At 37.8% G+C, this 12461-nt stretch overlaps 1 protein-coding gene across 7 annotated transcripts in view; it reads right to left on the reverse strand.

Annotated features, from left to right (window-relative positions):
• Positions 1-2973: 2973 nt before the first annotated feature.
• The window catches only part of PKNOX1 (PBX/knotted 1 homeobox 1), a 61006-nt gene continuing 51518 nt past the window's right edge, over positions 2974-12461 (reverse strand). For all 7 annotated transcript variants that reach the window (XM_074969450.1, XM_074969440.1, XM_074969453.1 and 4 more), the window contains 6 exons: positions 11027-11124; positions 7534-7572; positions 7237-7365; positions 6406-6482; positions 5003-5175; positions 2974-3702 (listed from right to left, as the gene is read on the reverse strand). In XM_074969450.1, coding sequence (XP_074825551.1) covers positions 3491-3702; positions 5003-5175; positions 6406-6482; positions 7237-7365; positions 7534-7572; positions 11027-11124 — 728 coding nt within the window. In that variant the 3' untranslated portion in view covers positions 2974-3490. The remainder of the gene's footprint in view (positions 3703-5002; positions 5176-6405; positions 6483-7236; positions 7366-7533; positions 7573-11026; positions 11125-12461) is intronic.

Genomic DNA, 12461 nt, shown 5'->3' on the forward strand with positions numbered 1-12461 from the left:
GCTTTTTGGGGGAGATGATTACAGTCTGAATACATTCCATTTACTATGGAAGAGGGGAGAATTGTTTAGAAATAGAAATGTTTCACTACGTAGAACTTCAGGCATTTAACATCTTAGATTTTCAGGAGGGAATGAAGGTTACTTATATTTCCAACATGCTTTCCAAATTATATTTTGCCTAGTCAACTTTAAACCCAGCTGAATTTTTCATGAATGTTTTGTCTGAATGATTATCAAAAATAAAAGAAGACCAAAAATACAACAATAGAGTACCTATAGATCACACAGTTATGGCTGGAGGGGTGACTTTCACCTTGCATAGACTGAATAATTATTCATTAATTGCTCCCAAGCAGGTTTGGTACCAAAAATTGAATCATTAGTAACTTAAATTAACTTAATTACAATTAAGTGCATCTGTTTTAATTTTGCACAATTTCCATGATTTCTTTTTAAATGTTGCAGTTTTAGTTATTAGATGTCAGTCCTTGAAAAAATTTGGGCCCCATAGTTTGTTAAACAGTATCTCTGATTACTAAAACTGAAGTAATTTTACAAATATAGTTTACTTTTCACTTATACTGTTTACTTTTTGCAGTTCTCTTGAGACTGACATTAAAAATGGATTACTCCATTTTCTTTTGTCACTAGTAACTTTCCAGTCAATTTCACTTTCCAGGTACTTATGCACTAGCTAAATGCTGCAAACACCAGAGAGAACGCTTACTTATTCTATTGAATACAAATATATATATTTCCACTAGAACTAAGGAAAAAATCCAAGGAAACACTTTTAATTGGTGTAATGATTTGTACAAGCTTGCTTTCGTAAAATCAAAAGGGACATCATCAACTTGAAATCTAGTTATTTTCAACTGAGTTTAAAGTTTCAGGTACTACACCTGCCTGAGTCCCCCTGCCAATATATATATATATATTTTAAAATCACATTTTCCTATTTTTTGAGGACTCAATTCTGCCAGCCTTACTTGTATTGAGCAGTACATTATTCTACTCACGTATGTAAGTATTTGCAGCACCGTGGCTTCAACTGCTACTAAACATGAACACAGTTGGCTGAATCTAGCCCTACAAATATTTTTCCTCTCACCTTCTGTTGTATGAAAAACATACACAATACAATAGGAAAAAATGGCTCTTCCATGGAAACACTGAAAACAAAGTGCTGGCAGAAGCAAACGGTAAACAAATTGAAAAGACAGAGAAAAGTATATTTGCTTCCAATCTCTGTCAGTTAGATTCATCTTAGGTGTTGCTTGTAACAATAGTAGGCAAAATGTTTTCAGACAGGAGTTTGATTTTTAAAGTTGACTGTGTCCTTTTAATTTTGGGGTCAAATTGGACTTGTCAGTATGCCTTAAATCAATTACATTATACCAGTTTTCATAATTAAATCTTTCATTATACACTCTTAGTATTTTCTTTAAACTGCTCAGTACATAGGGAAAGGGTATTAGAGGCAAAAACAGAGAAGTTGGATTAAAACAAATACTTTAAAAAATTTAATAATTCTAACCATAATAATACCTCATTACTGCAGTTGAGTCAACAGGCCCAATTTATCACAGGCATAAGTGGGTGCTATAGTAGCGAAGTCAGCTGCTTATGCTAGTGGTGAGTGTAGCCCAATGCCAGTAAAACAAGGGTTTTTTTAATGGTAACCTCTGAAAAAGAAATTTGCCGTCTATGTACATGTAACAATTTTTTAGCATCTCCTGTCAAGGTCTCTGTTCATGCTGCCTATAAATTGCTCAGTAAGGCAGACTTTAAAGCCCCAATTCAACAAAGCACCTAAGCATGTGTTTAATTTCAAATATATGGTTTAACCCCACTGAAGTCAATGGGATTTAAGCACATGCTTGGATATTTTGTGGAACAGGAATGGCTTTAAGTAGGTGCTTACAGTTAACCACATAACTAAGTGCTTTGCTCGATCAGTGCTTAAGATTTGAAGGTAGCGCCCTCCTCCTTTTCACACTGTCCTGCTACAAGACTTCTTGAGTCTTCTGTTATTTGCACTTAACAATGGGGAAAGACCAACTTTTTCAGCATGAAGCGTCAATAACAGGTGTTCAGAAATAACAATACACAACTCAAGATCTGCAGATAAACTGAAATTAACCATTATCACAGATAAATCTATTTTCATCACTAGTTCTGAGTTTGTTAAAAGATACATAAGGATTTTTTACAAGCCTGTTGTAAATTCTGGTAGTGATGTTTGTATTTGAAAAGATTCTTTATAGAATCCATGAATTATATTTTTCGTATGTGGAAAAAAATTTCAAATTCAACAACATAACCCAGGTGGAAAAACTAGCCAGTCAGTTTTTCATTTTTAAAAATCAGACTGAAAAAACATGAATTATTAAATTTCTCTGTTGATTACTAGAAATTTTGTGGATAATTGTACTTACTTACCTGAATACTTATTTAGCAAATATCTTCAGATACAAGTTTAGATACAGAGTTAAATGTAATTTGAGCATTAGTTTACAGATATATAAATCAAAGTTTGACAATATCAAAATCCCATCAAACCGTGGGCCCTTCTTATGCTATTATCAAATATACTATACCACTATGGGATAGCAGAGAACCATGGAACACTAGCATTAGGCATGTTTATTAAATTTGGTCAAATTTTCAGAACCTTCCAAATAGGAATACTAAACATTTATTTTCCCCTTCTGGAAATTTTTTTCTCATGCTCAATACAGTTGTCATTCCAATTCCTACTGAATTTATAAAAATATTTTTTTTTAATCCAATAATCCCGCCAAGGTAAAAATAGGAGTTTTTATAGCAAATGATAAACAAGCTCACTGACTATGAGAGAAATTAAACTTATTTAAACTGTCATACATTCGCTACTGAATCACACAATCACACATCTCTATTTTGTGTGTGTGTGTGTGTGTGTGTGTGTGTGTGTGTGTGTGTGTGTGTGTGTGTGTGTGTGTGTGTGTGTGTGTGTGTGTGTGTTGCCGCCCACCTCAGACTGGCAGTTTTTAAGGTGCAGAAGCATCTTTCAAATGTGTGTCTAACTTAATGATCAAGTGACACATGCTTTGAATTTACATCGTTAGCCAACCAAGAGTTGTGTTAAACAATAGGTCTAATTGAAACGGCATAATTCTTTAGAAATTGTAGCACTTTCAATATAATGAGAGAAAAAAAAGGGATATTTATGTGGATCATTATATTATTAGATGCAATGTTTTGAAAAACAAAAACAAAACCAAAAACCTAACCCCTCTTCAGAATTCAAAAACACATTTGAAAGAAGTTGCTGCACCTGCAAAGACACTCTTTAAGCTTACTATGAAATACAAAAAAGTGCACCCTTCTATATCTACATATAAAACATATTAGAAATAAAACTTGTGTAAAATGTTTGCTGTGCAAACTATAAAAACAGTCAGTCAGTCCATTCATTTTCCTAAATATTTTGTCACACTCTTGCTTCCTACTGCAAAGAATCACTGTTATCCAAAACAAGCCCACTGATGTTTGTTGTTGAGAGGTCTGCTCCATCATCTTCACCACTATCCACAGATTCATCCTCACTTTGTCCTGCCATCATAACTTGCTGAACAGCCAAAGTAGCACCATCAGATGACAGAGACTGGAGACTGTCTACATTCATGTTGACTGGAGCTGTAATTGTTACAACAGCTCCTGCAGAGATGAAAACGTGTAAACTGAATTAGTAAACAATTAGTAAACTGAAAACAATGATCAAATCAGAATTTAGATTTAACATTACACAAGCAAATTTGTATTTTTTTAAATAGGATACCTTGGAAATTACGTACAACAAACAACTATGTTATTTAGGTTGCAAAGTCAAGCACTCAAAAGTTAGGAAATGTCAGAATTGAGATTGCAAGACACTGTTTGGTCCCTCTGTGTGCATGCATGAATCAGTCTTTAATTACATGATCACAAACTAAATATCTCCCACTGTACCCCTACCTCATTCAGTGCACAGGCTGGAAGGTGCTCAGGGAGTGAATCAGGGTTACTTAAATGGATGAGACTGCTGCCTTATTTAGCTCCCATTGATGTCAACAATTAATTGAAGTGTTGTTGTAGCCGTGTTGCTCCCAGGATATTAGAGAGTCCAATAAAAGATATTACCTCACCCACCCTGTCAACAGTTACTGGCAGCTTTCCTATTGACTTCAGTGAGAGTCAGATCAGGTCCTTGATGCAGACGTTGCAAGGTGAGTAGGGACCTGAGGCAGGGGAGTGCAGGAAGGGAAAGGCTGGTCCTGTGATTAAGGCAGTTGGATGCCATCCAGGAGGGATAACTGGGTCTATTCCTGCCTCTGCCACAAAAGTTCCTACATGATACTAGCCAAGTCATTTAAACCAAAAGTTCAACAGGTGGTCACTAATTATATATTCCTCATTTTCTCAGTGCCCAGATGTGAGACTCTTGGGACCTGATTTGCAGCACTGAGCACACAACACTACAAGAGAATTCAACGGGAGCTGTAGTACCTTGGGCAGTAAGGCAGTGTGGTCTGCAGGAATGAGAACAGCGTGGAGAGTCAGGAGGCCCCATGTAACAAGTCTGGCTCTTCCACTCTGGGAAAAATAATACATGATCATGTAACTAAAAACTATATCATAATACATATGCACCAGGGTGAAGAATTAAGGTTGCATGGGCAACTTTAATTCTGACATTTCCTAACTGCTGAGTGTTTGACTTTGAGAAACCTAAACAAAATTCTTGAAACACATTTTTTCTATATATAATATATTATATACCAAAAAATCCAAGTATTTAGCTAAAATTCTGAGAGAGAAATGTCTGTTAATTTTTTCCAGACTATCAACACAGTGATTTAGCTACATCAGGAAATGCTCCAAAACATAACAACAACAAAAGCCACTTTATTTCTATGTAATAAAGACATTTAAATAAGGAATTCATTTTACTATATGTGTTCCAGCCAATTTTCCTTACCATCTGACATTGTAAGTTCATTAGATTGCTGCTGAGCAACTCCTGATGCAATGGAATCAGGCCAGAACCTCTGAACTGGTCTGTTTTGAGCTGTTTTTTTCTTTGTTTTTGGAGTTTCAGAACAGCTGGAATCCAGCATTGGCTGAAGAATTCGTCTTCTAGCATTGATAAACCTAAAGATGACCAACAAAAACACCACACAGCTTATGACCAAAAAATTGTGAATGCATGTGCGTTCACGCACACACAGAGACGGTCTCAACCAATGTTTTATGCAAAAAATAAAAATTAAATAGAAATTCATATTAAAAATGAAAAATGCTATTTCTCAGCACCTTGATTTCATACTCCATGTTAGGGATGCACAAGAACCACTGAACCACAACACCTGCTCCTGGAGCACTGAAGTCCTTTGATATTGCAAATCTAACTAAGGAAGCAGCTCTCTACTTCTCCCTGGCTGGCAGGCCCTCTTTCCTCCCTCCCCTGCTGCCAGCTGGTACAGTTCTTCTTCTAGCCAGGTGCATTCCAAAGTCCACCCACCCAATATAAGCTGTGAATCGTTGCAGCATGGCCCAGATAATGGATAGTCCTTTAATTAGGGTCCCCCCAGACATGGCTCCTACTTGGGTCATTTGCTCAGGTTCCCTGCTCACCTGGCTCTTCTCTGTTTATCTCTGGTTTGTCCCTAGCTCCTGCCTGACATCCTTTGATGGTCCCACTAAATCTCTCATGCCTGGCTCTTGCTCCAGTCAATCCACTCTCTTGTCAACAGTCTCTGCCAAACAGATTCTCCACCTTCTTCCCAATTCCCTGTAACTCTCTGCTCTCCTCCCATTTACTTCAGGCCCCTCCAATTGCTGCACAGGAACCATCCTTCCGTCTCTTTCTGCTCCTAAACAAATTCAAAAGTCTGACAAGCCATTAGTAATTAATTTCACTGTAGTTAGGTAAGGAAGGATTTTCTTATGGCAAAGCACAGGACTTTGAATGAGGAGACCAGAGCTCTATGCCAGATATGACAAAGACTTCTGTTCTGTTGGGTGGGTCATTGAAGCTCGCTAAGCCTTAATTCCTTTATCAGCAAAATAAGCATAATACTACTTCCATATCTCTCAGGGTGTTAGGAGGTGAAAATCCTTAGTGCCTGTAGAGTGTTTTGAGGTCCTTAGGTGCTTTAAGTTTGCAGAGTACTGAATGTGGAAGACCACCCATTGTTTCCAGGAAAGTTTAGTGTAGAACTGTAGATTTAACTCTAGATGTTCATGATTTTTTCAGTTTAAGTTAGACTCCTAATTTTATTTCTATGTATTGAACACATGTGGATGGCACTCACATACACAGAGTGTACCTCCATACCTACACTCCAATAATGGACATTAAACCAAAGTTTTGGATCTTACCAGTTGTTAACCTGCAGTAGTGTAAGATTTGTCTGGGCTGCAATCTGCTTTTTCTCATCTTCTGTTGGATATGGATGCTAAGGACAAAAAAAAGACAAAAAAACTTTGTATGTAAACTTTTTGCTTTTTTCTTTCCTTAAAAGAAAATGAAACTTTCTTCATTACAATTGATTAAAAATTGCTAGAATAAAAAAAACCTATTTCATCAACAAAATACATTTTAAAACAAACTTTTACTGATACAGTCACCCTTAACAAGTAAAACTTTAGTAAACAAAAACTGATTTTATCCTTATAAAGTGTATATGCCACCATTTAATTGCCTATGTCAAATTCAGGAAAAAAATGCTTCTCACAGCTGCCAGAGTCCTTGTTAGACAGTGTGATCCTTCACCAGCACAGCATGTGGTAAGATTTGATTAGTTACACTGTCTGACAGCTATGTCACATGAGAGTGCTGATGAGCCTTTTGTGGTTAAACAACACCCTCCCTCCCCCCGAATTAAAAATGACAAGGAAACTGTATGTAACATAAGAAATACACGTGTGATTTTCATGCATAGTTTATCTGTTGTAACATCAGTTAGCTAAAACAGAAGATACTCCATTAATTTATAGTGCTCTATTTATTACAAATAGAACCTATCTTCCCCTTCCAGCGCAAGTATGCGTGCACAGGGAGGACACTGTAGAATAACACAGAGCCGATGGCACACAGCAGTTGTTGGAAGGTTTGGTGAAAATTCAATTCTCCATTGAAGCAAATCCAAATAGACCACACAGAAAGTCTTCTCTGAATACTTATGTCTGCTGATCATGTTTAGTCCTTACCCCTATGTGCTGAAAGAGCCAAGATCTCATCACATTAGTAGCGTGCTTTGGAAGAACCCCTCTCTTATTTTTTGATGAGCCATCATCTTGATGCAAGATACTTAGATCTTGGTTTAACTGTAACTGAAGCTGCACAAATAATTTAAGAAAAATGTAGAAAGTTATACAGTTACTTTAATGAATAAAGATATTGCACAAAAATTGTTTTTATCATTATGTGAAAAAATGACTATATTTACAGAAGCAATGAAATACGTTAGCTCTATAATCTGTGTCAAAAAAGGGAACTTTATTTACCTGCAGTGGTAGTGGTGGAAGTTCTCTTGCAGTATTATCCTAAAGAGATCCATACTCTGGGTTACATATTATCAGGTTTCTGACGTTTTAGCATTTTCTAGAACCTCTTTCAAGAATTGCTGTAGTTGCCAGAAGGCTGTATTCACTGCATCACAGCTATCAAGTGCCCATTTATTTTCACTTACAATAAAATTCATTCCAGTGCAGGGAGCCAGGCATAATATCCTCCTTATCCTGTAAACACCATATTGAGAATCTGATTCTCTACTGACTTGCAATTTGTGTATCTGTTTACACATGGTGCACAGAGTGTAACATGCTATGCTTATTTGGTAGTGTTTCACACTTACTTTACACAGGCGTGACTACACAAGATGCAAGGCTGTGAAGAATCAGGCCCTAGGGGCTTAACATGGAGCTTAAATAGTGTAAGACACCTTGTGTGGGTCTTCTGCACTGAGGTGAATTTAACTCTAAGGCCCTTACTTCCCCAGCCTAAACAAATACACCAAAACTCTCAAAGCACAATAGGTCTGTGCATGTGCCTCAATCCATATCATCATCAAAGACGACAATAATGACCGGTATAAAAAGCAGCTCTCACTACTTAACGTTCCCCCCTGCCTCTGGAAACTACAAAGCTGAACCGGTGAGAGGCGTACACACCGGCTCCTTAAAGAAAGCCATATATATAAAACAGATACAAAGAATATATGTATGACAACTAACTTTGTAAAATGAACAGCTATCACCAGCTCTACTTTTAAGAGAAAAATCGGCTATACTCTGTCCTTGAAGTAGGTATGCAGTTTCTTGGGAACTGCATGTATGCACGTTCAAGTTGAGTTTGGCCTGATGAATTTAGATTATTGCAACAATAAGTTCAAAAGAGCATGAGAACAGAGTAAAATAAATGACAAAAGTTTAACTGATTGTAGTGGAAATTCAGCAGCTCCTTTAGAAAGTATATAACTGTATGCAAAGCCACTCTACAGGGAGAATCTATTACTTAAATTTACATGCTTAAAATACCAATTAATGAGGTTTTCCTCATATATCTCTAGCTATATGTGTGCATACATTTTTAAAAACTACACTAAAGCAAAATTAAGTTTTAAAGTTTAACTGCACAAAAATCAGGAGATTCTGAATTAGAGTTTCCACACAAATTCTAACTCTACCCAGTCAGTAATCAATGCTGCATGCACTTGATTTATATTTATGCTGTACCTTTTCTACAGCTTCAGAGGCACATATTTAATGTTTTGTTTTACCAACTCTGATACAGAGGCTGTATTTGTTTTACAATACCATGAGGTTGTATTATATTCTCCATGTCCCCTCAGCTACAGAGCATAACCAAGTGGCATCAGCTGTTTTAGAAAGGGCTGACTGGCTTCACATGTAAATGTTTTTGGTCTCCCAAACCTGGCAGGCCACTGCATGATTTAAAGGAGCACAGCATACAGACTTGAAACGAGACAGTCCTCTCAGTCAGCTGGAATCCTCTGAAACTGAAGTCAGCAGGATTTGAAAAGTCTGCATTTGGGAACAGAGATCATGAAACAGATTTCAAAGCCTGGTGGCCAGGTCTCCCCAGAACCCCCAAGACATCTGAAGAAAAAAAAAAAAGAAGTTGTACTGTATTGTATCTATACTGTATGATCATTTAATGGAAGACCCTAATGTAATGCCTACAAGGGGAAGAGTTCAGGCTACTATAGGGTCCTTAACACTGAGTAGCTTCATTCTTAATTGTTGTATTATTAAAAGCTAGACCTTAATGATTTTTAACACAGATGTATGAAACCTTCATGAGGTATCAATCTTTCCCTCTTTTGTCTCCTTTTTTCACTCTCAATTGATGTATCTAGATGTTCCCACATTGAAAAAATCTGCATCTATGAACATTTGGAGAGATGCTCTTCAGTGTTTATCCAAACCTAGTAGGAAACAGCATAGAGCTCACATATCATTTCAAACAGCTGTGTTACAACTTTATTATTTCTAAACCAAGTTTCTTCAAACAAGACAGAACACTGGTTCATCACCAAGCACTGTGTATATGCTGAGTGTGAATCTATTTTAAAAAGGATGTTCTTGAGCTAAGTGTAAAGTATCATATGAAAAAAAAATTCTTTGAGCCCCCAAACACATTCAGAATTGACAACACACACAGCCAAATTTTTTAAATTCACAGCAATCCGCTTCTCTGCAGAGGCTCACCATTGTATTTTTCAACTCCCACAAGATAATTTGTTCCCCACTCCCTCAGAAAGTTATGGAACACTAGAAATAGGAATTTAGGAAGTTCTATTTCATGCCCAAGGGTTACAGTGGAATACAGGGTCATAGTCAACCCACACATGGACTTGGGAGTTCCAACTAAAGTCAAAGGAAGCTATGGACATATATGTGCATAAATTGAGGTTATTTCCCATTGGATGCCACACTTTTCCCATTCAAAGTGGCAACAGTTTTCCCTCCCAACAATCCAGACCAATTTTACAGGTCATGGGTATGGATGCAATTCTTATTAACTCAGAGGTATATGTATCTGAGGGCAGAATTTGGCCATGTATGTGCTATTACAAAGGATAAGTGAATTTTAAATATACTCTTTCATGAAAGAAAATCAGTAACTGTTGGGCTTTATATTGTGCAGATGAATCTTCCTGTTCAAATGTTTAACAAATTAATCCACTCTAGGGTCTTCTTATTCCTGGATGATCTGATTTACCACTTTCTGATACATAGACCACTATCTTGATGTTCTGATTTGAGACTGTCAACCTGTTATCAAATATTTTCCCTTCCTGAAATGCAGATTTCATTGGACTGTCCTATTCTAAACTGTAAAGGGCTTCCCAGCAAAAGAAGGCTGACCTTTCTCTTTCTTGAGTTTGATGTAATGCACACTATTTGGCTGTCACCCATTTAATTCAACACAGTACTCTGAAAGTTTGTGTAGTGAGAAACACCTCTTAACAAGTGTAAAATCTGAAATATATAAAAATAAAGTTTTAAATTGCAAGAAGTCTGCCAGCACCAGTAAAATGACACTTCTGACACCAGCAGTATGACATCATAACATACTTGTATAAATCCATCCTGCCATAATCCTAGTTCAGTTACAAAGAGTTTAAAAAGGCTTAATGTTTACTCAGTAAAATATTTTTCTTCTATACAAATACTTCTCTGCTATCACCAAGAAGAAAGAAATTGATAGTTGATGTCATGATGCTCTGTCCTGTCAAGGGAGATTTTTGCAAATCTTTGAGATTCTATGCCATATTACAAATGTGGTGATCTTTGCAACAATGCTTAACTTTTTTTTTCTGGAATTAAGGTAATTAATTCTACATTGATTAAAGTGCCAGACTGAGCATTACACAAATAAACATTAATTATACTGAATATATTACTACTAATTAAAAAAAAAAAAAGGTTTTTTTTACCCAAGAAACTATTCCATGAAGACCATGAAACAAACCTGTGAATTCTGGATCCTAATTGTCCCAGGTGACAGTGCTTGTGTCACTACTTGACCTTGTGGAGTGACCACAGTGACTGGCTGATACACTGTACCCCCTTTAAAAACAAAATACAAAATTATGATTATAAAGTAGATAAAAAGTCAATATTTGAAAAACATGCATTTCAACACTAAGATCACTATTGATTTAGTTGGGGATTGGTCCTGCTTTGACCAAGTGGTTGGACTAGATGACCTCCTGAAGGCCCTTCCAACCCTGATATTCTATGATTCAATGAAGTGAACATCTTGGTGGGAGTTACTTTACTGAGGGACAAATAATCATTCTATTTAATTATTTTAATATAATTACTGCTGACAAACAGAAATGCATTTTTTAGATAACTGATATTAACTATATTTTATTACAACTTCTCTAACACATTAAGATGCACTCTTTGATATTAAAGTTTCATTTATAGAAAACTGCAACACTTTTGACTCAATTTCCATCCATTTTAGATATGCCAGATCAGATGCCCATAGTGACCTTAGTGACAAGACATTTCAAGTGTATTTCATCTTGACTGCCAGCCTAACACAATGGTGCAGTTTGGAGTTGTCAGGATTTCACTGTCTTCCAGATCCTGTTACAAATCCACATAATGCAATGAAAGACTTTAAAGCGGAGGTGGGCAAACTACAGCCAGCGGGCCACATCCGGCCCATGGGAACCTCCTGCCTGGCCCCAGAGCTCCTGGCCCGGGAGGCTAGTCCCCAGCCCCTCCCCCGCTGTTTTCCCTCCCCCGCAGCCTCAGTGCACTGCGCCACTGCCACAATGCTCTGGGTGGCCGGGCAGCGCAGTCGCAGAGCCGCGGCCTGACCTGGTGTTCTGGGAGGTGCGGTTGTAGTGCCGCCAGCCACTGGTGCTCCAGGCAGCGTGGTAAGGGGGCAGGGAGTGGGGTGGGGGTGGGGGTTGGATAGAGGGCAGGGGAGTTGGGAGGGCGGGGGTGTGGATAGGGATCGGGGAGGTCAGAGGGTGGGGAGCAGGGGGGCTGGATAGGGCAGGCGTCCCGGGGGACAAGTCAGGAATGAGATGGGGGGCTGGAAGGGGTGGCGGATGGGGTAGGAGTCCCGGGGAGCCATGATGGGGCGAGAAGCGGTGGGGTCAGATAGGAGGCAGGGGCCAGGCCACGCGTGGCTGTTTGGGGAGACACAGCCTCCCCTAACCAGCCCTCCATACAATTTTGGAAACCCAATGTGGCCCTCAGGCCAAAAAGTTTGCCCGCCCCTGCTTTAAAGCACAGCATTTTAATAATACATATTTTTTGCCTAATAATATTTTGAAAAAAAATTGTTCTTTTCAATAATAGATCAAATAATTTTTCCATTTATAAAAGGACATTGCATAGAAATATCACCCTCCCCCACCCCACATACACATAACCCTTTA

This window comes from Natator depressus, chromosome 1 (genome assembly GCF_965152275.1).
Source record: "Natator depressus isolate rNatDep1 chromosome 1, rNatDep2.hap1, whole genome shotgun sequence".
NCBI lineage: Eukaryota > Metazoa > Chordata > Testudines > Cheloniidae > Natator > Natator depressus.